This window comes from Opisthocomus hoazin, chromosome 3 (assembly GCF_030867145.1).
Source record: "Opisthocomus hoazin isolate bOpiHoa1 chromosome 3, bOpiHoa1.hap1, whole genome shotgun sequence".
NCBI lineage: Eukaryota > Metazoa > Chordata > Aves > Opisthocomiformes > Opisthocomidae > Opisthocomus > Opisthocomus hoazin.
In genome coordinates this window covers 34756303-34779810 of record NC_134416.1, presented here as the reverse complement: position 1 = coordinate 34779810, position 23508 = coordinate 34756303, and the positions used below count along the sequence as shown (strand labels likewise).

At 49.9% G+C, this 23508-nt stretch overlaps 1 protein-coding gene across 1 annotated transcript; it reads right to left on the bottom strand.

Annotated features, from left to right (window-relative positions):
* Positions 1-728: 728 nt before the first annotated feature.
* Positions 729-4253, bottom strand: HEY1 (hes related family bHLH transcription factor with YRPW motif 1). The gene is made up of 5 exons (XM_075415241.1): positions 4045-4253; positions 3849-3924; positions 3679-3762; positions 3471-3552; positions 729-2714 (listed from the first exon to the last, which is right to left on the bottom strand). Exons 1-5 carry the CDS (start codon positions 4251-4253, stop codon positions 2131-2133), a joined length of 1035 nt encoding a protein of 344 aa, XP_075271356.1. The 3' UTR covers positions 729-2130.
* Between the last annotated feature and the right edge of the window lie 19255 nt (positions 4254-23508).

The window sequence follows — 23508 nt, the reverse complement described above, 5'->3', positions numbered from 1 at the left end:
GAATGCCCTCCCACTCTTTCCAGCCTCACGGCAATCCCTCTTCAGAGAAAGCCTCTCATCAATGCCACTCCTTAATTGGCCCGAGAGCCCCTCTTTCAACAAAGCCCTCGTCTCCCACGGGGCCGAGCTCTTTCTGCTGTTCTGGCGGAGCTAAATCCAGACAAGGGTACTCCATTTACCAACACAAGCGCACCATGAATTCAAACGCCCGGGAAAGAAGAGAGCTGCTTCCAGGAGAAGCCGTTGATGTTTTTGCTGGTAGAGACCTGCAGGTAGGACAGACCGCGCCTGGAGAAAACCTTGCATCGACGTGTAAGCCCGTCAGGTGGTCACTTTGAGAACAAGCCTAAGACACGAATAGTATCACTTGGCAACAAATACAGGGTCAGTCAGAGGCCTTGGGTAGATGCTGCCCTCACGCACTGAACGTGAGCTAAACCAGACCGTTAGGTACGAAACTTTGTTACAGAGCTACAGGACAGATAAAGATTTCACGAGTTAGATAGGAAAGGACCTCTGCATTTGTAAAGATGATCACTTTTTAATATTAATACAAATCAGTAAGAATATTCAGGGGCAGTGCAGCTTTAACCTCTGCTTTAGCAGTAACCCTGGTCTCCTCGCTGTCTACCCACACACTACCAGGCACGTAGAAGCGATACACAAAACGTATCCTCAATTTTCACTCCCTCCACCGTTATTCTGAGGCATCACGGTTCTTTATGTACTCAGCCAGGGTAGCTAAGTATGCCATAATATTTAAGAAAAAAGTAAATACAAATGCCCACAGCATGACTAAGCAGCAATTGTTCGACATCTCCCATGATACCCAGAGGCACATAATTCTCCGCTGATACGTCAAACACATCGTTTAAAATACTTGTTCTTTCTCCTTTATTTAGCCACAACACAAATACAAGGGCAGTCAAACCCTGTCCAGTGGAACTCACTAGATAAACCTGTTCAGATTAAGATTCTCAGGCAATCGGTCGAAACACACATGGACACACACACTCTCATGCACACGAGAACGCAGCAGAGCCCTTACAACATGAGGAGTGGCACTGAAAAATGCCATTGAAAACTCAACCAGTTAGGACACATCTGTTAAGCAAGGAGGCTGTGCGCTGAACAGGGTCCCACTGTACCATTCCATTGGCTATTTAAATGCCGGCATCGCTCGTTTCAGGTGCAAACTTCAAGCTCACAGAGGGAAGGAGTTTGATCTCAGTTACCTGAGCATAAGCTGCAACAGAAAAATTGCTCCACTGTAATTCAAAGCAGAAACTGGAGGTACGAAACCAGTACGCACATCACCGGCTCCAGCTGGAAGACTACTGCAGGTGACAACTTTTTTTTCCCCTTCACCTCCCCAGCAACAGAACCCATCACCAGTATGGTGTGTAGTTTGGCTTTCGCACCCTCCCCGCTCCAGAGTTAGCTCCAGAGTTAGGCAGCGCTCCTTTCGCCGGAAGAAATAGCGTCGTGGCTCTGTGATGTGAGTAAACGTCCACTGGGGACTAGGGTAAGACCACCAGATACACCACACCGCTGCCGGGGAAACAGGAGTCGGGCTCCCAGATAAAGCTGGTTGAGCTGGCCCATCTGATCTGTCAACGCTTTGTTCAGAAATGTAAGACTCAAATGTAGTTTACAAAAGGAGTAATTCTTTATGGAACACCTCAGTGTCAAAATACAAACAAAACCACAGCTTGTTAATGCTCAGAAGAGTGGTCTCGGAAAAATTAATAACTAAACTAGGCCACTGCTAACAATGATAGGCGATACCTCTTCATAAAAAGGTGGTCTGACGTACTCAGGAAAAGTGAAACATTTGAAAGAAACTCTTTACAAAAGTGATTTAAATGCTCAGCATGGATCTGACACAAGTGTTAACAACCACTACTGTATTTTTATTTTTGGACAACTTCAGCAACTATTAAAAAAAACATTGCTAATACAAAAATGTAGAAAACAAAAAGAAAAATCCAAAGAGACAGTTTCTAGACAAACTTAGTTAAGGTGAAGCTGTACCTTTGTCCCAGTTATTAAGAACTTCAACTTTAAGCGTGGCATAACCCAGCTCAGCTAGGTTTGCAGGTGTCCCCACCCTTACTAAAGGGTTAGTTCTTAGAAGGCTCCAATCTCAGTCCCCCAGGGTCTGTACGGTTTGCCAAGGGTTGCTGACTGCGTTGGTGCAGACGGGCTCAGCACGTTGGGGGACAGCAGATGGAAGGAGCCAAACGAGAAGGGGAATGCAGACAGAGATGCCACGGACGAGAGGAGAGGGGGAGACAGTTTGGTAGTAGGTGTGACCACGGGCAGCACCGGTCCAACGCTGCCATTTGGGGGCACTCTGAGTGAGGATGTTTCAGCGTGTGGGGCGGCAACTCTGGTCTGGTGATGCGGTTCTGCGGAAGATGCTGTAGTACTGGTATTACCGTGCCCGTTTTGAGCCAGCAGCAACGCGTGAGAGATGTGAGGGTGATGTCCAAAGGCACTGCCCCAAGGAATGTGTCCGATGCCAGTGTGCGCACTACTTGCTGCTTCCCGCTGAGAGGCGTAGTTGTTGAGATGAGACACGAGTCGAACTCGCAGAGGATCGGAGGCATCCAGACCCTCTATAATACTAAGGTATCGAGCAACTTCAGCCAGGCACTCTCGAAACCCTAGACTCCGATAGTCCATAGCCAAAGCATGAGCATCAAAATAACCTAAGAGAAAAGAGCAAAGAACAGCGTCTTAAGATCCTGTTTTCTGCTCATTGTCTACATGCAGCCTCCCCGCCCCACCCTCCCCTATAAGCATACTTCACTTGGATGTGGTTAGTATTCCCAACCGCAGTTTAGCTGCCAAGCTCTTTTTTTTTTTCTTGTTTTGTCTAACAAGCTTTGCTTTTATATCTGTGCTATGATGCTGCAAGTCCCAAGCCCAGTCACAGACTTCACATTTTTAAACTGAAGTTGCACACTGCCACTCGAGGAAAGTACTTTTGTTCTTTCCATGTCTCCCCAGTGCAAGCGAAACCACAGTGCAGCGAAATTCACTAGAAACACAAGCTCTGACTTATCAGAGGGGACTTCTACAGGCAACACGCTTTCTTCCTAAAAGCACATTTCACCATTTTTACTACTTCACTACTCATTTCTAGTTTTTGTTCTGAACTTTCAGAAAGTTAAGAGGGAAGCAAACATCTGCCGACAACAAAAAACTCTGTGACAGTTTCCGCGCTGCCGAAAGCCGATTCGCTTCGCAGCGCTGACACCGCTGGAGGGACCAGCGATCGCTCCCCCCTCAAACAGCCCGGACCTCGCGCTGCGAAAAGCTTCGGCGCCAGCGACGCCGCAGATCTGCTCGAAGTTGAGAAGAAAGTCCCCAGATTCCTGACGAAACCCAAGAGACTTTCCACGCGGTTTCTCCCAGCCGGACACAGCCCCTCTGCTGAGCTGCCGGGCACCGGACTGCTTTACCTTTCCCTCCCGCCGTGTGCAGCATCTTCAGATGATCGACCGTCATCTGCAGGATCTCTGCTTTCTCCAGCTTGGCGGATCCCTGGGGGGGGAAGGAGAAGCGGGAGGCTTTTCAGGCAGACCCCGAGACGTCAAAGCGGGGCGACCCTTCTGCCGGGGAGCCGGGGGAGGAGGGGGGGAGGCAGGGCGGGGGTTCCCTGGGCGCTACCTGCTTCTCGAAGGCGCTGGGCACCAGCCTCCTCAGCTCGGACAGGCTGTTGTTGATGCGGTCGCGTCGGCGCTTCTCGATGATCTGGGGGCAGAGAGCGGGGAGGGGGGGGTCAGGGGCGGACGGGCCGGGCTGAGGGGGGCCGCGGGGGCCGGCCGGCGGGCACTCACCCCTCGGCGCCGCTTCCTGGCCAGGATCTGCGAGCTGGTCGAAGGGGACGCGGAGCCCGCGGCCGAGCTCAGGTTCCTGCGGGGAGCAGCGGGGACACGGGTGACCGCGGGCACCGCCGCCCCGGGTTGGGGCCGAGGGGAGGGAAGCGCCCCCCCGGGCCGCCCTCGCGGCGCCCCACCCCCCGCCGGCGCTCACCCGTTCTCGTCCGCGCTCTCCTTCTCCACCTCGACGGCCTCGTCCAGCTCCTCGCTGTCGGACGAGCTGTACTCGGGGTGCGCCCGCTTCACGGCGGCGGCGGCAACGGCGGGGCGCGGGCGGCCTTCGGGGGGCGGGCGGCGGGCGGCGCGCGGGAGGAGGGCGCCCAGCGCGCGACCCGCGCCTCGCCCGGCGCCCGTCTCCCCCATGGCGTTCCCACGCCTCGCCTCTAGCCGCCGCGGGCGGGCGGGTAACCGGGCGGGTAACCGGGCGGGCTGCGGGGAGGCGGCGGGCGGGCGGACGGGCAAGGAGGCAACCAGGCAGAGCGCGCCCGCCGCCGCCCGCCGCCCAGCACCGCCACGCGCGGCCCCCCGACCCGCCCCCATTGGCCGCCTGCTCGCCGGCCTCAGCCAATTGCCGGCCGGGCGGCCGCGGGGCCCCGCCCCCGGGCTGGCGGCGGGGCGGGGCGGGGCGGGGGAAGCGCGGGGCGCCGGGTTGTCCCGGGCCGCCGCGGCCGGCGGCTGGGGCCAGGGTGGGCTCAGGGTAATCAAACCCTCATTTACATGAAGCCCTTCAGCCACGGCTCCTTTCCTGGGTTGATTCGTTCGGATTTCTCGGTCGGCGGGTCAGGGGCGTGCGCGGCGTGACAGCAGAGAGCCGGTGAACCCGGGTGTCCCCGTTCCCAGACCTGGCAGCGCTGCTTTCAGTCTCCCGCGGGTTCAGACACGAGCTGCTGGCGCCGAGCTGCTCCAGGGCTCAGGCAGTGGCCTGGCTTTCTGCAAAGCGTCTGGCAAATGGGAGCAAATGGGAGCAAATGGGAGCGAATGGGAGCGAATGGGAGCAAGGGCCAGGCCAGCGGCAGTGAAAGAGCTGCAGCTGAGAAGACAGCCCTGCAGCCACCTCCAAGTGCCTAACAGAAGACGACAGAAATATTCTGTTCCCACATTACATTTTTCATAAATCGTAGCATGTTTTGTGTTGGAAGGGACCTTAAAGATCATCTGGTTCCAACCCCCCTGCCATGAGCAGGGACACCTTCCACCAGACCAGGTTGCTCAGAGCCCCATCCAACCTGGCCTTGAACACTGCCAGGGAGGGGGCAGCCACAGCTTCTCTGGGCAACCTGTGCCAGTGTTTCACCACCCTCATGGTGAAGAATTTCTTCCTAATATCTAATCTAAATCTGCCCTCTTTTAGTTTAGAGCCGTTCCCCCTTGTCCTACCACTACACACCCTTGTAAAAATTCCCTCTCCATCCTTCCTGTAGGCCCCTTCAGGTACTCGAAGGCTGCTATAAGATCTCCCCGCAGCCTTCTCTTCTCCAGGCTGAACAGCCCCAGCTCTCTCAGCCTGTCCTCGTAGGAGAGGTGCTCCAGCCTCGCATCACTTTCTGCAGTGCTAAAATTAAGGCTGAGCCAGCACTTCTATTACATCCACCCTTCCAGCCTCTCTATATTTCTGTTGTAAGATGTCTCCGCCTGCACCGCTTGCTTTTAGAGGACCAAGAGCCAGGTCAAGTGGAAGGCACAGTAACATTTGTGCCTTTTTGGCCTGCAGACTACACTTCTGACTTCTCCCATCCAGGCATGTATATGTCTTCTTCATACCATGGTGAAAAAAACACTTTGTAAAAGAAGTTACTTGGCGTTAGGCATTCATTGCTTGCGAGTAGAGGTCTGGCCACCCAGGTTCCCGGCAGTCAGATCGTGGAGCTGACGCCCATCCTTAGCTCCTTGGACCGCTGGGGCTGGGACGACTCCAAAGATGGTTTTGGAGCTTGTGTAGACTCTGACTTCTCCGGATGATGTACAGGAACGGGTGGGTAGAGTGTAGCTGGGCCTCAGTGTGAGCAATTGCAGTTGTCCATCAGCTGCCGTGGGAAGATAAGCAACGTTTGGCCGAGTGTGGTTTCGATGTTGGCGTCCAGCACTAGGAGGAACAGCCAGCAAAACCAGCTTTAAATTACTCTTGTGCTTTCCTGGTACTGGGCAGGGCCCAATCCTCAGCGTTGGTCTAATTGTTAACTGTGGCCCAAAGCAAAGTTTTATTAGCCAGAAATTACCAACACGTTGAGACAGCGCTGTCATTCACTTCTCTCCTCAGAGGAGCAGACGGGAGAGCAACCCTTTGCTCGCCAAAGCCCATGGAAATTAAAATGACAGTGCAAAAGAAGAAGGCACTTCTGAAAAGAGCTTGATTTCAGACCCAGTTGATACCTTCACAGCAATGTGGCAATGAACCTTAGGAGATGACAGCCTTGTGGCTTCTCCCCTACATGGCCACGATTCCTCCTTTCACCCTGCTTCGCACTGCGGCACAGACACCCTCTGGGAAGCATTGGAGTCACTATCCCTGGAGGCATTCAAAAAACGTGTAGATGTGGCACTTTGGGACATGGTTTAGCAGTCATGGTGGTGATGGGCTGGCGGTTGGACTTTATGATCTCAGAGGTCTTTTCCAGCCTTAATGATTCTATGATTCTTGCCTTCTTCATGCCCACCTCTTACTACAGCCATGCCCATGCCTCAGTGACCCCACCATGCAGACCTTTCATCCCACACCCCTTCCTATCCCACACACCGGCACGCTTGCCTCCCCGCCCCGCTTCCCCATCGCTTCCAGGTCTGGCACAGCTCCACGTTTCGGGATGCAGGCTCCACAGCCTCATCTAGCTGGAATGACAGGACAGGGTAAAGCCGTCACGGCCAAGCAAGAGGCTCGGGTTTGAGCCCTGCAGGAACTATCGCTTGTGACTGTCCCTTAGAAGGGAGCGGTGTCACTTTTTGTGTGCGCGCGCACTCCACCCCCCCTCCCATTTTTCTTCGTTGAATGCCTCCTACGGCGATTTCTGCGCTAGTCAAAGTCCCACTGAAACGGAGCTGTTTATTGCTGCTGCGGGCTTCCCTCCAGCGGAGACCTGCCACTGCTGACCCTTGCTCTAGTGTGTGTGCTAAATTAACTCCCGTCCCCTTCCTTTAGGTCTCCTCTCCCAAGGGAGCAAGTGCTTTGAAGAGTAATCCCGTCAACCTGTCACCCCGAGTCCTGGAAACTCGCCGTTGCTATGGTTACCATGCCCAATTCAACCGGTGGCTCTGGCACTCGCGCTGCAGCCAGGCAGAAGCATCAACGCCCCGCCGCCGCCGCCGCCACCCCCTGCGTGCGTCAAGCTGCCGCATCAGCTCTGCAAGCGAGCCCTCGCTGCTCCGCGTCTCCTGTTCGTCTTTGCTGGCTTCTGGCGGAGCATGTCGATTGCTGGGTGCCACCGACACCGCACGAAACGAGCTACTGCAGATCAAGTGGAAGCGTTTGAGAAGTGGGCGAGAAGGGCAGAAGAGTTTTTTAGACTCCTTGCATGATCTGTTAGCAGTACGGTGACTGTAAAGGTGTTTTCTTGGGAGCTGAGCACCGAAATTCAGGTCTGCACGCCTCTGAGGTCCAGATACCCAGCTCAGAAGTTACACTTGGGTGCTCTCGAAGCGTGCTGGCCCCACGTTGTGCCGTGCAGGTGCTGTGCACCTTGGTGCTGGAGCAGCCGCCGCCGCAGAACATAAACATTGCATGTTCACACCCACGTGCATCTATCGTGATGTCCAGGTCATCAGGACGTTTCTGTCTTCAAGCTGGCCAGGGACAGGGATAATTTTTACATCAAAGTCCTGACTGTAAGCAGAATGCCTCAGCTGCAGCGCTTCTGCTGCAGCGTAGGTTTCAGCTCTCGTTTTTCGGAAGTAGTGTGTAGCTGTAAATAAGCAAGACTAGCACCGTCAGCATATTAACAGCAGCAGGGCAGACAGATTTCTCTTCTGGACGTCTCTGCACAACGCAGGCAGGCTTCGCGTTTACCTGATTAGGCTTCAGCTCAGCTCCAAAACCAGACCTGGGCTATAACTGTGTGCAAGGCTAGTATATGAGTGTACGTTCGAGCCGCTGACAGGCAAAGCTATCTCATATTCAGTCAGCCCTCTGCCTGAGCTGGGAACAGGCAGACTGGCTGTTTTATCACTTTCTGTCCTTCCCAACTGATCCAGCCCCTTTTCTCTTTCTGTGCAAGCCTCCCTCCAAGTCAAGGCTCTTGCAGATAGCAGCTTCTTCCACTAGACATCCCTTCCTCCATTCCCAAAGCCCAGCCTGTCCTGCGCACTGAAGGAGGCCAAGATCCTGCACAGGGAATGACACCAGGTCATGTTAATTAATGGCTGTTTCATAATAGGTGCAAAAGGGGGCTGACTTGGGGTGGCATTGTGTAGAAAATCCTGGTTTGATTTGCAGCCCCCTTTGCTCTTAATCACAGGAAAATGACCTAACGTCCCTATGTGTGAGAGTGTACCTTGCATGTAAAATCACACAAGAAATTCAGTAGCATGGTTTTGGCAGCACAGCCTCTATCAGCATTGCCAAATGGTAGAAGGGACGATGGCCGCAGATGTGTGTCACCTACAGACAGCGTCCTCCCAAGGTGACAATTTCACCACAGTTGGGCAGTTTACTTATAGCCGTGTTCATCCCTCAGCATCACACAGTACAGTTTGCACCAGATATCACAGAGTAAAATCGTGTTTTTCTTTTTGCTGACCTTTTTTCATCCAAGCCATCTGTAGTTCACCAAAATAGTTTTCTTCTGTTCCTACAGTTCTTTGCTCATAACTGGACTGAGGAATAATCATGCAGAAACTTGCTCTGGTTTCCTGCTGTCAAAATCCTCGCAGTCCATCAAGGAACAACCTGATGAGCCATTTTTCCTGGGCAATTTTGCTACTTCAGTGTTTTAAAAGCAGTGTTCAAACCACGCTTCGTGTTATACAGTGATGTATGGAGAGGAAGTCCCTGCTCCAGAGACTTTACAGTCAGAGACCTACTTGGAGTTTTCTTTGCCAGTAAGATGCAGCTTTGAGGAAAACATATGTGCGCTATTCGTTCTTGCTAGGAAGCACTGTTGTTTCAAACTATGCTCTTTCGAGGGGAAAAACTGACTATTTGGCAAATCAAAAACCATTTTTCCTAACAAGTTTCCTAGAAGTACATTTCATCGTGCAAAAATAAAAGTGGAAGTTGAGCTTTTGGTAAGCATGGTTTGAAATAAAGCAAATTAAACTAATAGTTTATTGCTTTTGAAGGTACCAGCTATGAAAAGCTTTGATGAGCATTGCACTGGCAAGTTAAATGAGAACAGGGCATATTACCTATCTGACGTGGTGAGCACTGACTTATGGAAAAGAGTCTCTTTGCTTTCTCTCCTGTGATAACTTGTCTTCACCTCACACCTTTCTGCCACAGCATTTACTGGACACCTGCTGTCCCACCGTGATCAGCCACCTGAGCAAAAGTTAGACCTGGGGAAACAGCCACTACACAAGACACCCCCAGTCACAGAGAAATGATCTGTGAGGGGACGTTTAGTATGTGCAACAAGAGTGAGAAACTGCCAGGGATTTGGAGTTGCCACAAAGCAGTCGGGAATTTGGCTGAGGTTTCATCACGGAGATCCTGGCAAAGTCACCTGATTTGTCTGCTTCAGATAAAATAAAGACTAAGCTTGACTGGTTCAAATGTGAAACCTTATTCCAGGCAGAGAGAGTATTTGGACATTGGAAGATACAAAAATCAAATCCTATCATCAGTTGTGTCTTCCATTACGTTGTGGAATACCAGGATAAAAATAGACAGAGGAAGAGAAGTGCCACTCTGCTTTTGCCAGAACAAAGTTAAATACTGAACCTACTTTTCTTAGGGAAACTTTTATTTCTGAAATCATCTAAGTGTGTATCAGCATCTGACCTGAGGGCTTTCTGAATCCAGACTGAGGGGTCATATCAGCTAATTCTGAGCTTCAAGGCAATTTTGAAGTGCCACGAGAGCACGGTAACAAAATAGCAATGGCCTCTGCTGACACTGAGGGTATTTTCCTGTGAGATGCCTTATTTCACTCTTGCTCACGGTACTTTAAAGCTGCAGCATTCCTACAGGTGTCAGACAAGTCAAGACCTGTGGACCCTGCAGAGCTGACCAGTATAGCAGTGCCAGACCGATACCCTCCGCGGATCTGCAGTTCTCACAGCGACCTTCATTTCATCTGCTTTTAAAGAAGAAAAATTACTTCAGGAGAGATCATTTTCTTCCAAATTAGCACCCATCTGAAAGATTTATTCCAGGTAGTCTCAGTTGTACGGGAACAGGAGCTACCAAAGCAGCGTGCCAGGACAGCTGTAGCAGTAACTTCCCATGCATACCCAGGCGTCTCTCTTGATTCGTACTGCTGTGGCTGCGATCACAATCCCTTGTTTACTCGTTACGAAACCAAATCAGTAGCACATGGCTCTCGATGTCTGTCGAAGCGCTGCGATGCCGTGATGCCGAGCTCTGTATGAAAACCTCCACGGTCAGTACTAATGACGGTGCTCTAAAGCAAGTGCAAACAGTCACACGCTCTTAATGCTTAAACCACAGCAAATGCGTTTAATCCCGCACAATAGTTCCGTTATAAGAAGTCTTGAAGCTGTGGTTGGCCGGGGAAGTGGTGACCACTTCTCACATATATAACGTATACCAAGCACATTCAGCTTGGCAGGAGGACAAGAAGCTGGAAGTGTCACGCTGGAGCCTCGCCCCTGACAGCATGAGACATGTGCTTGTAAGCTGTCTCAAGGAGGATATTTGATTGCCCTCTTTCTTCTTCTGCCTCTCTCCCAACAAAAGCAGAGTGACCTCCCCCATGACCTGGCAAGTGCTGAAATTCCCCAAACACATTTTTCTGTTGTGCCCCAACGCTGAACAAAAGAGAGCGAAGCAGCCTCGATATACTTGAAGTATGGAATGAAAATAATAGCTGGCTCTTGCTCGGCCCGCAAACGCCCATCTTCCCGTCCTGCCCAGCACAGTTTGCACCGCCTCCCACGCTTCTCTGTTGTCTTGTCGGCAGCTCTTTTCGATTTATGCACTAATTTATTTATTTATGCCTTTATTTATTTATCTGGAGAAGGGCAGAGTGGGGGGCAGGCGGGGGGAGGAGGGGAGGGGGGTCTGTGTAATTGCAGTTTACGCTGGGTTCCCACGCTACTATTGTTTGTGACTTTGTTTCCTATTCCCATCACGTGCGCTAATTAGTTGGAGCTGCTGGCTAGCTGGGAGGCGTGTGTCTGGGGTAAAGGCAGAAAGATCACTTCCTGGAGGGATCGAGGCAATCTGAACAATTCTTTGCTTTGCTTTCAGCCCTCTCCCTCCCCCTAACCCCGGCTTTACCGCTCAGGAACGAGAGGAGAAGAAGTGCTGATTGTCAAACGCCAGCCACCGGAGAGGCACAGATTTTTCTCTTCGGAAAAGGAGCAACTCATAGAGTCAAAGAAAATCGGGCCGGAAAGAACATCTCATCTGTGTTTAACAAACCCGATTTTTTTATTACTTTTTTTTTCTTCAGAAATCCCCAATGTCTTTCTGTTGTGGCTAAGAAGGTAAAAGCAGCATTTTAAAAAATCCTCAGGTTATTTTAGCCTGCCCTTAGGAAGTGAGTCAGATTTTTATGGCAAGGCTAAAACTAGCTCATGCCGTGGCTTGCAAAACAAAATGAGACCTGGAGAGAGAGAGAGAGAGAAAGGGAGAATTACCTGAGTCATGGCATTTGCTTATTAGTGCAGGCGTCAGACAGCAAGGCCAAGTCACGTGGCGAGACCAAGTACCTGTGCACGGATCAGGTTTTAGACTCAACGTTTGATTTGCTTGGGTTATTTTTTCATTTAGATCTCCACTGAAATCCTCCTACCCATATCCCTGGCGCTTTTCAAATGCCGAGCACACCAGATCCTCCTCGGATCGTGCAGGCAGCATGCAGCCCACCCAGGCACCAGGCTGGAGCCCCACCGGTGGGAGCTGCCAGGGTCCCACCAAGCCCTGGTGTCGCGACCGCAGCCTGAGCTGAAACCCATCCTTCTCTTTCACATGGCAAGCCCTGGGGATGTGCTCTTCTGGCATTAATAGTCCTTGTCCCACCGGTCTAGAGTGACCCTCAACGTTCTCTGGTTTCACAGGCTGAGGAAAAAAGCTGGGGGCTGAGAGCATGCCAGGCAAGGGGAGGGCTGGAGTGCCTAATGCCAGCGTCATCACCGCTGCCAGCCCCAGCAGAGACACGGCCGTGCTCAGGAGGAGGCAGGTCCCAACCTTCCACATTGAAGGGGGAGTGCCGAGTGCTCACCCAGAAACAGGAGAAGGTTTGAGGCTGCGTTCGCTTCGCTTTCACCAGGCACAAGCTTATGAAAGCAGAGGTTTGCTGACAGTAACTGTAGTCAGGCTCAGCACAAGTCAGTATCGCCTGTGCTTTCCTCTACAGCTCCACCAGTATCTAAGGAAAAGCCCAAAGTAGTGGCTATCAGTCTGCCCTGCCGTTGTGGGATGGCAGCTAGGTAAAAATCAAAGTTTCCATCCTCTGGGAAATTCCAACATGTCTACACTTTTGTTTTGTTTTTACTTGGGTCAGGGAGAATTGAAGTATCTTAAGTCTGTTTGGTTTGGGGTTTTCCTGTCCTTTCTGTGGGGAAAACAAGTCCTAAGTTTTGGAAACACTGAAACACTTCCCTGTGAGTCAGCTCAGCTTTAAAGGGCATCTCTTTGAGTGTCACATTAGTACTTGGACATTGTCATTTATGTCATCCCCCAACCCTGTTTCTTCTTAGAGGCTGGGGCCCCTTCCTGGGTTACCCGTCTCGTGATACCCTCTTCAGCTCAGGGAACAGGAAAATATTTTGAATTACTGAAGGTACAGGCTGGCTGTCTGGCTGGCCCAGAACAAGACTGGGTAATTTTTCTGCCATGGAAAGAAATGTTTTACAGAGTCACTGTGCAAGGCTTCAGAGCTGGCGTCCTCATATCACCATGCACATCCTGCTTTCTGTTCATAACCACTTTTGCTGTTTATAAAGGCTTCACACCCATGCATTAGATCCAGTTGTTTTGGTAGGTAAATTGGGAAAATATATGCAATCTAGCATTTGATAAGGAGCTAGAATTTCAGGAGAGATGTCATGAAGTTGCTGGTGACCCAGCCCTCTGCAGATAAGCAAGCACTTCTGGTGCTCCAGTGGGTCACAAAGCGCAGTCTGCCTTGGAGTCGGGGTCACTCGCCGTGAATGTGGAGAAGCTTAATGAGGCAGAGACCTACAGAGTCCACCCTGCCTCACAGCCTGCTTTACTCAGGAAACAGGTGGCCGGCGAGGAAGGCACCCTATAGAAATATGGAGGGCATTCGCATGTGCATCGTTAACTTCATTATTTCCATTAAATAACCCCTGACTTGTGCCCAGGTTTACATCTTTGGCAGCCATGACAAGCAAATAGCCCTGAGCAGTGTCCTATCAGATCTTCCTTTTCCTGGTGGAAAGCATCCCTCTCCTTGGGAATGGCTACGGTATTACCGAGGGGAAAACTAGGCTTTAATGTAGCACTAACATAGTCTATGGAGTCTGCAGTTTTTTGCACCTGTGGTCTTCCCCTGGCCTTAAGCATTATAATTTATTTTTATTAATTTCTTTTATAATATAACTCACAGACTGTTCCAGCCACTGACCTCCCAGAGAGACTGCTAATCAGGCAAAATTGCACTGCAGGGAGTGGTGAGTGCCGTGTTCAGATATCTTTTAAGGATTTGTGAGGACCACCAACATCTTTGCGCAAGTAATCTGAACCAAAGGAAAAATAATCTAGCAAAGCAACTCTGTGCACTGTAACAATTACAAAACTTCACCAGGACTTAATCTGGTGAATGATTTTTTAGTTCTTGCAACTCATTATTTATATTTAGAAGTGAAAAATCTCCAGCAAGGACATAAAAAACCCAGCCCATCAGTGAGTCATTCGAAAGCTCTCTGTTCTTTTTCCTGTTTTCTCACTGAATATGGAAAGCGGCTCATGATTTCTGTCCTGATATGCAAAGCCTATTTGAGACTGGTTGAGCTGCCTGAGGGATCTTCACTCAGACTTCATGGCCACAGTTGCCTCCAACAGCCACTGTAATGGAACAGCATAGCTCCAGCTAAAAGAAAAGCTTCTGGGTGCATTGGTCATGGTAATTTCAAAATGCTCTGTGAAGATACCCACCCATTTTGGAACTGCAAATGAAGGAAACGACCTCATTTCAACTTTCTCTCCATGTGTGTGCTGGTACAGTGTACTCGGTTACACACAAAAATTTAAAAAATGGTGCTTTTCCATGGTCAGCAGCATTAGTCAAACCTTGTTTCCTATGGAGTGATGCTCTATATCCTGATACTGGCCCAACATCCCTACCTGCCAGTTTGCCCCATGGTGCTGCTGCCTGTGCCCCACAGGCTGGCGCGTGGACAGGAGGCAATCTCATGCTGCAGCGGCACAAAGGCTTGGGCATGCCGACTACCCCGACCAACTCCTCTGGCACGGCCAATGGAAGACTAATCTAGGTCCCTCTTCTTCACCAGTTTTGCATAAAACCTGTAGGATCTTCATTAGTTTGAATCTGCCATTTGTCAAAGGCGGTGGATGTTGGCCGACAAGCTTCAACATTGTTGAGTGGGGAGTGACTGATCAATAGATGGATAAGCAGCAGGGCAGATAAATGAGATGGTTGCCCAAGATTGGTTATCAAAGGAAATCAATTTCTAAAGACCCTGTTTCGAGTACTAAAATGTTTCCCCATGGATTAGGAGGAAGAAATTGTTTCTCTCCTTGGAGGTAGTAGCAGCAATGATATTGCTGTAGACCTGATAGTCTGAAAAAAGAAGATGCAGGTTTTTTAGGAAGCGTCAATATCTTTAAATCCAAGGTTTGTGTGCTGAGTTTAACCACTTTCTCAGCCATTTTACCTGGTCTAGCAAAAGATATCCCCTTTCTTTGCAACCTTTGCCTCTCTTAAGGATTTGAAAGACTCTTAGGCACTGGAGTAATGGGCCTCAGAGTAGGTACACAGATTAGATAGTTAATCAGTCACTCACAGATTGTTTCTGAGATAGGAGAGCTTTCATGAGCTGTCTTGGAGAGTTCTCAGATTTGTGATGACTGAAAATGGAGGATGGTTTCAGTGTTGCATTTACAACCGCAAGAATGTAGAGCCTACCTTTAACTTGAAAATATTTGCATAAAACATTCAGGTAATATAAAGGAAACTGATAAATTTATACCAGCTGTATTATAGCAAGCCAATATTGACTTCAAGTTTTGGTTGTCAGCAAGATTTATTTTACTCGAGGTAAATATTGACTGTGGTACAGCCAAGGCCAGTATTTACTTTGGAGGAATATCAATCTTGTGGCTCAAAACTGGAAGTCGATATCTTCATTGTTATGCTTTTCCATAAATACTAGGGAGGGGGGGCTTTGGCTAATGGGAAACATATATATACATAATTTAAGAGAGTAGATCTGACGCAGTGAAGAAAAAAAGAAAACATGGGAAGAAGGTTATTACCTTGGACCAGTAAAAGACGGGAGCTGCTGAAAGGAACAACACAGTTGGAATATTATAACTCCCAGGCAAACCCTCCCTGCAAACACTGGTTGCTGACCACTTGAAAAGTAAACAGCAAGAAATGTAAGCGGTAGCTGCCATCAGGAATGGTATAACATATGGAACAAGAATTTCTGTTCCCAGCCTCCTTTGAACCGTCAGTTGATTTTGTCTTAATACACTGTGAGCCCTACAAAATACAACACGCCTGCTCTGTTATGGGATAAGTTTAGAAAGCCATTGAAATTCTGCTTATTGGAGTCTCTGTCACTTGAGTCTCTGTAAAGAAACATAGCATCTAAACTTAAACCAAGAGGAAGGCAGGGAGTCTGTTTGGATTTGGGGGCACTGACGCGGAAAACGCTCTATGTTGCTTTTCACTCTGTCGGTGAAACTACAGAGAAGGGCATTAAAGTCCATAACTATTATGTTATCCATGAAGTCTCTTGGCACATGAGCACACACACACCATCTTCCTTGAAGCTACGTACAACACTTTCCCAGTTAAAGTGCTACAAGAATACACAAATAGCCATTACCCTGCTAATGTCAGAGATAGTTCTATTAATTACAGAGATAGTCCTACCAATTACAGAGATATAGACAAACAGCCCGCAGGATCCCATGGAGCTGGAAGGGGAGGAGTGCTCCCCAGCACGGAGCCTAGATGTAACGGCGTGCTGGAGGTGACAACAGGTAACCCCAGCTGTGACAAACCAGCCACAATCTGGACAAGTCTACCAAGGACTACGGCTGGTTTCCCAGGGGCCTCGTTCACGCCACTACATTGCTGTTGGTAGCAGGACGAGTTTGATGCAGGCTAGCTAAAATACACCTTCTTAGATAAGAAGCCCATGGACTGGTTCCTCGCCAGGTATAGCTTGCAGCTGCTGGAGCTGAGACCTTCCCGACCTGGAGCTCAGCCCCCTCCAGATGACACAGGTGTTAGTGGAGCCAGAATTGGGTCTCTGATCTGGAAATCCAGCCTTGATGTGGACACCTCTTCCAAGTGGTGCCAAAGAGCCTATCAAGAGCCTGTACCAGCAAAGAAGAACTACATGGCCCTGGCCTGCTTCTCTCCTGCCAGCTGCACCAAGAGGCACGAATGGCAGTGGGGACACTTGCCAAGCCCACAAACGTGACAGGATTCAGGTCTTTGCAGCAGGCTGTTTGCTATCTCAAGAAAACCCTCAGCCAGTAGTTTACAGCTGGATTTGCCATCATCTTTGCTTGCCAGTGTTAATGTTTGCCTTTCAAAATCTCTACGGACTTCACAGCTGTTGTGGCGATTGCTGCGAAGATCCAAGCTGAGCTTGTTAGAAACGCCGGCCTCCTTGCTTCATGTGTTATTTGTATTTGTACGTTGCAGCCCCTCCGAAATGTAGACAGCAGAGCTGAGAAAACTCATCCCAGCCTTCCTGTGTCCGTCCACTCCCTCGGCTTTGCTGTGCTTGTGGGAGCACCGAGCGTCTGACATTGGCGGGTTCCCATCCAGACGCCTGGCTGGGGCCAGTCCTGCGTGTGAGCGATGACAGCTCTTCAGCTTCCAGGGGACTCAGATCCCATAGAGTAGTTACCCGAGCTGTCCAACAGCAACATTAGCTTAGGTCCGTTCTCTCTTGCAATAAGTGACTCTTTATATATTTGGGATCAATAAATGCCAGCCTGTTATGAAATGACTTAATGAGATTAAGGTACTGTACGTTAACAAGATAACGTCAGGGTAACATGATTGTCTATTGCCTTTGACCAGGCAGCAAATTGCTATTTTATTAGTTATTATTCTTCCTGTATTTTTATGGTTTGATCTAGAAGGTGGAAGACATTTTGGCTACGGAATTTTACATTTTTGAGGTAATAGGTGTGAATTTTGTCCCTCAGTTCACGTGAAAATGATTCACTCCTGACTGATGCAAATGCCAAGAGAAACACAATGGGTTTGGAGTAAGATACTCCCCTGCATGACTGCTTCAGAATATTGTAGGAGGGAACTCGAGAAAGTAATGGACAGCAGCCCTTTCGTTACAGCATCTACAAGACATAGGGTTGTTCAGGAAAAGATAGTTACCACACAGAGGCATGTGGTCCTTGATGAAAAACTGTCACATGCTGAAAATTCGTCTGAGAGCAGCTTGTCCTGGGAAAAGCATTTGCTCTCGTAGTGGGAAGGGGCTCAGTTTCAGCTCAGATAATTGTTTGTGTGTGTGTTCACCTTGATCAGCTGTAACTTACGAATCTCACCTTTTTTTCCATGCAGACATCTTCCTTTCATACGAAGCGCTGTTTCCAAGGGTGGGACACATCCAACCCCTTCCCGCATGCCAGGCCTTCAGCCTCAGTCCTAAAATAAATGTGAGTTCTCCCGGTGGGCTCATGTGAGGGGTAACCAGGCTATAATTGGGTCCCCCAGGAGGGTTTTGCATGAAGAGGAGATGAGGTTTGTGGCTTTGTCCAAGCCAAGGAGCCGAGGGAGGAAATGAAGGGGGACCCAAAAGGAGCTCTCACCTCCCATGCCAAGACAGGCATAATGACGCATTTCAACATGAATACTTGTCTTCTGTGCCTGCCATTCAAAAATATTTCATTCCCAGTGTTTGTGTAGATTTAAGGCTTCTTTGGCTTTAGTGAAATACCTTCCCTTGCTCAGATTCATAACATTTTTTATAACTGGCCATGCTAGAGGTCTGGAACGTCATCCGCCTCTTTGGGAAATAATTACTGTTTGTGTGGTCTAATAAATGGTCCCAGAGGGTTCAACATGAAATAGCCTGGGTCTACAGGAAAGAAAACTATGTGGAAACTTGCGCAGCCCCACTAATCTGCAAGGAACAAAACAAAGTTGTACCCTGGGGTAAGAACCAGTAGCGACTCGCTTAATTGCTACCATGTCAGCGTGTGAAACTACTACCTCCGCGCAAGCTAATGCGAACCTGATGCGGTTAGATTTCTGATTAAGACCAGCTAAATTTCACTTCAAACGAGCAGATAATCCCCGTGACAGATCTGCTGTGCAGCCAGGGCTGTGTTTGTTATCTGAGCCTGGTGAGGCAGCCGGTGGGGGGGGGCACGGACACCCCAGGGCGGTCACCTTTAATGTGTGACGGGTATAAACAGGGTGGCCGGTGCCTCTGAATCTGTGTCCGTCCCTTGCCCGCCTCACTCATCCTGCCCGTGGAAGGGAAACTCTGCCGGAGAGCGATGAGAGCAGAAGGCAAAGCTCCTTTGATTAGACCACGAATGATCCTCTGCATTTCAATCCCATTTTCTTCTTTCCCCTAAGAAGGTGTGCTTCAATGAGGGCAGCTTTACAAAGCCTCCCAAGTCCAGTAGTTTCCACCGTGACTGCACTAGGAGGGACCATGAGCGCAGAGGAGGATAGTTTTGGGTTCAGAAAGTCCTAACTCAAAGCCCTGTTTTGTTCCAGCTGCACGAGACCCAGAGAGGCCAGCCAGCCTGCCCCAGAGAAGTGATGCCATGGCCGAGATGCTGTCTGTCTCCCCTCCAGCACGGAACAACCTTCCCATGATGGCTCTTCCCCAGACCCTTGCCCCAGACTGGGCTGTGGGATGGCCTTGCGCTCTTTGGCTTGGGTCTTAGAGAGCAGCTGATGAGGCACTCCAAGAGCAAAGTCCCGACCCCACGAACGCCCTGGCCGCAATCCCAGGGGATCGCTCCCGGTGCACGCTGAGATGTGCTTGCGCTGTCGGGGCTTTCAGCGCCTGCCCAGAAGCACAGGAAGCCCGCGGCAAAGCCAGGAATAAAGCGATGGTCAGAAAGACCTCCTGGCAGTCCTCCGCCTGCCTTAATCACTAGATTGCACTTCCTTTGCTTCACCCGTTACACAAGATTTCTACTTTTTTCATATTTTTAGTGGGACACTCTCCAGTTTCCAGTGGGTTTCGTACACGGTAAATAACAAGGTTGCTGTTTGTTTCTTTTAGGTGTACGTGAAGCACATCCTGTAGCCTTTTCTTTGAAAGGAATCAAAATTCAGAAGTGAGGAAAGCTTTATTTATAATGCTTTTGATGCTCCTGTAAATCTTTCCCTTCCTTTAATCTACAGAAAAGTGCACCTGACAGTGATGTGGTGGCTCCCACGTTACACACTGCACTCGCTGAAGGAGAAATTCCACGGGTGCTTGGTGGTGGACCAGGCAGCTTCTTGTACATGGCAGAGATGCCCTCACTCATCACCAGTGGAGATGACAGAATCATAGAATCACAGAATGTTAGGGGTTGGAAGGGACCTCTGTGGGTCATCTAGTCCAACCCCCCTGCCGAAGCAGGGTCGCCTACAGCAGGCTGCACAGGACCGCGTCCAAGCAGGTCTTGAATATCTCCAGAGAAGGAGACACCACAGCCTCTCTGGGCAGCCTGTTCCAGGGCTCCGTCACCCTCAGAGGGAAGAAGTTCTTCCTCATGTTCAGATGGAACTTCCTGTGCCTCAGTTTGTGCCCATTGCGCCTTGTCCTGTCACTGGGCACCACTGAAAAAAGCCTGGCCCCACCCTTGAGATATTTATAAACATTTATTAGGTCCCCTCGCAGCCTTCTCTTCTTCAGGCTGAACAAGCCCAGCTCCCTCAGCCTTTCCTCATAGGAGAGATGTTCCAGTCCCCTCATCATCCTTGTAGCCCTCTGCTGGACTCTCTCCAGTAGCTCCTCATCTTTCTTGAAGATGCTGTGGAGACACTGGGTAGGTGCAACAAGGAGGGGCAGCGCCTCTGCGTGCTGCATGCACCATATATTTCAAAGAAAACTAGTTTTGTTTTGTCTGAAAATACCGAGACATTTCATTATTAGCTCTCGTACAAGGAAACTCTGTTTTTGAAGGAAGTACCGAGCAGGTTGGCAGGAGGAAAGGGGCAATGAAAGACGAGAGAGCAGCTGTCTGGGGCTGATGAGAGGAGCTTTAAGTAGGTGAGAGCAACAGTACCCAGCTTCTCATTCAGGTCCCTCAGGGTCCTGTGTCCACACCCCTTCACAGGACCCCTTGTTTCAGTGGCACGTGCAGACAGGAGAAGAGGGGCATTTGTCTTCTGTGGCCAGACAACATCCTGAACAACGCCTAGAAGAAGGGGTGTTGAGTACCACAGGCCATTGCTGCAGTTGCCAGCAGCAGCAGCGGAGCTGGCCCACACTTGCAGCTGCTCTGTAGATGGTCTCTGAAGGCCAAGGCGGGTTAAACAGCTCACAGAGCACGCATTCGCAGGTGTCTGCCTTGACAAGCTGTTTCACTGGTGCCCTCCTCTCCGCCGCCCCGCCGAGGCCCGCTCTCCTCCATCGGCAGCCCCCCAGCTCTGACGAGCACACCACCCCATTGCTGCCGCGTCGCGGTTTGCCTGCCCGGGAAGCAACGTCCCGCCCTGCAGCCTTGCAGTGAGTGCCAGCTAATCTCACACACCCAGCCAGCCCGTGCCGATAACAGAGTTGACATCAAAGGGCTGAATCCCACGTCTGATCTGCGCTGCCCGGCCGTAAATTAACTGAACTCTACCCCCGGCACCCCATCGCTATGACCTCCGAGGTGCTATGTTTACCGGGGCACTCTGCGTGCTAAGTCAATGTGGAAATTGGGTTAGTCATACTTTCCTGGAAGCGTGATCTCGCCCTGCTTGGCTGCAGCCCGTGAGCTTCCCCAGCACGACGAGCACTTTCAAAACCGAATGCTTTGCCAGTGGAAAGCCTTCCTGCTCCATTGTGAACCAGGGCCGAAATTATTTGCATTGGGAGCTGGCAGGAATTCAGGTTATTAAGAAAAAAAAAAGAAAAAGAAAAGAAAGGGGTGTGCTGAGGTGACTGAATCAGTGCATTTCACACGGAGGTTTGCTTTCAGCTGAGAAAGGGGTCAGTGGTTACATGAGATAGGGGAGTCCTGCAGAGAAGTCGCAGAACTGGGCTGTTCCCTAGCTCAGCTGCTGCATCTCTCATGAAAACTGGAGCAGACCCAACATAAAACGTAATTGTTGACCCTTGAAGTATTGTGAGAATGAAAAGAGAAATTATACTACAAGCATGCAGACAACAAGGAGAAAAGTTACCTGCTCCAGGTAAATGAGTAGCTAGGATCTCATCAAGCTGTGGTAAATTCACGTTGTCTGAGGGACAACATCATCCTGTTCCTTCCTCTTTGGTGGGTCTTCACTGAAGTTATGGGGTAACTTTTGGAGGATCCCCATGCTAAGCATTCAGACTCCAAACTGAACTCTCAAAAATGTTGGCAAGTTGATAACATAGCAAAGATTTGCAACAATTTATTTAACAGAAATTTTATTTAAATTATTTTTTAAAGTAAATTAACTGAAATTTCAAAACTAAATTATATTTCAGTGGCTTTAACACAGTATATCCATTTCAAACTTTGAATAAATTGAAGCACTTCTCTCTCCAAAATCCTATTCTGGAAAGAGTTCTGCTTTGAAGAATTTTTGTTTGCTGGCGCAAAATGCTCCACAGAAAGCTCCTGATGGCCAGAGTTTGTGGACTTACACTGTCACAGCCCTGATAACACTGGAAATTCAAAGAAGGTGAGTTATTCGTGTCATGTGCCTTGGCCATCTTCTGCAGAACTGCGAATGTACCCCATGCTGCCTCCTGCCCTGCCACACTCTGTCAGCACCTTCTCACCCAAAGGCCAAAACCTGTCAAAATGTCTGAGACTCAAACACATCTGTAGCTCTAACTTCTTACCTCATTTGATAGTTACCTCTCATAAAAGGCCATGAAAACAGTTCATAAAGCCATGAAAATTTTCCCGACTATAAAACTTACACAGTATAAACGTCTGTTTTTCATAGTCTTTGTTGCTTTGTACAAGGAAATGTCTTCTGTAATGCTCTGCTGTCGACTAGCAGATTCTTCAAAAGAATTCGTTTCTCTCTTTTCAGGACAGCAAACTGCTTAGCGGCGTCTGTGAGGAGGTGGAAGCAATCCTGCTTCGCCCTGCAGCCGTTTCGCAGGGTGCCTGCCAGTGTAGGGTTACCCCTGAGTGACAGCAGCAGGGACCAGAATCAGCGCGTTATTCGGCAAGGGAGCTGTGACGAACCCCAAACCAGTCAACAAGCCGGAGAAGCACCTCCTCTCCTCCTTGCAGTCAAGGCTTTTGAGTAACGTAGCACTGAATAAGGATTTCTAGTCCTGTATACGGGGTCAGCCTGAAGGAGTAATAGCTTCCCCCCAGGGAGTCCTAGGCTGACCTGGGAGACTGGAACTAAAACCATCTGCATGGAAGAAGAAACATCTTCCAGGGGTTAGCACCAGCGGGAGGAGGCCTGGCCGACGGCCAAACAGTGGGGCACCCGGGCCCTATCGCTCTCCTGCAAGACGCTGTCAGCCTCACCAGAAAGCTGAGCTGATCTCCTCCAGCAAGGTCAGGCCTGGCAAAACGACGAGATCAGGCAGTGGTTTCGCCAGTAAGGGCACAGCTGTGCCCACAGCAGCCAGCAGAGCCCGAAGGCGGAGAACCGGGGGACGCTGCCCCGTGCGTCTTTCAAGTCCTCATTTCATAATAGAGTATATGAATATCAAAACCACACAAATTTGGGGTTTGCTGTCTACCAACAACTTCTGGAGCAGTCCTTACACTCTTTCCAAAAGTGAACAAGCTATAAACACCCATGAAATTGAATGTTTACCCCTTCCCAAATAATGTAGCAGACAGCACTGTAACGAACTCTGGACAAGCAGTATGAAACCCTGTGTGGCTGAGGCTCGCAAGCAGCCAGGGCTCAAAGCTTCCTTTACACCAAGAAACACAGACATCTCTGACAGAAGGCGACGTAAAGACCTGTCCATCTTCATGTGTCTTTCCCTGACCTTGGCTGTCCTGTGAGCAAGGGGACTGAGCCAAAGATGCACTGCAGGGGACACTTTCACAGAATCATAGCATGGTTTGGGTTGGAAGGGACCTTACAGACCATCCAGTTCCAATCTCCCTGCCATGGGCAGGGACATCTTCCACTACACCAGGTTGCTCAGAGCTCCACCCAACCTGGCCTTGAACACT

Bases quoted from the DNA above. Each gene is read 5' to 3' on its own strand.
- HEY1 (XM_075415241.1), bottom strand. From the start codon at position 4,253: ATGGGGGAGACGGGCGCCGGGCGAGGCGCGGGTCGCGCGCTGGGCGCC. The intron at 3,763-3,848 runs GTGAGTGCCCGC...CTCTGCCCCCAG, and splicing joins CCAGGAAGCGGCGCCGAGGG to ATCATCGAGAAGCGCCGACG. The intron at 2,715-3,470 runs GTAAAGCAGTCC...CTTTTCTCTTAG, and splicing joins GCACACGGCGGGAGGGAAAG to GTTATTTTGATGCTCATGCT.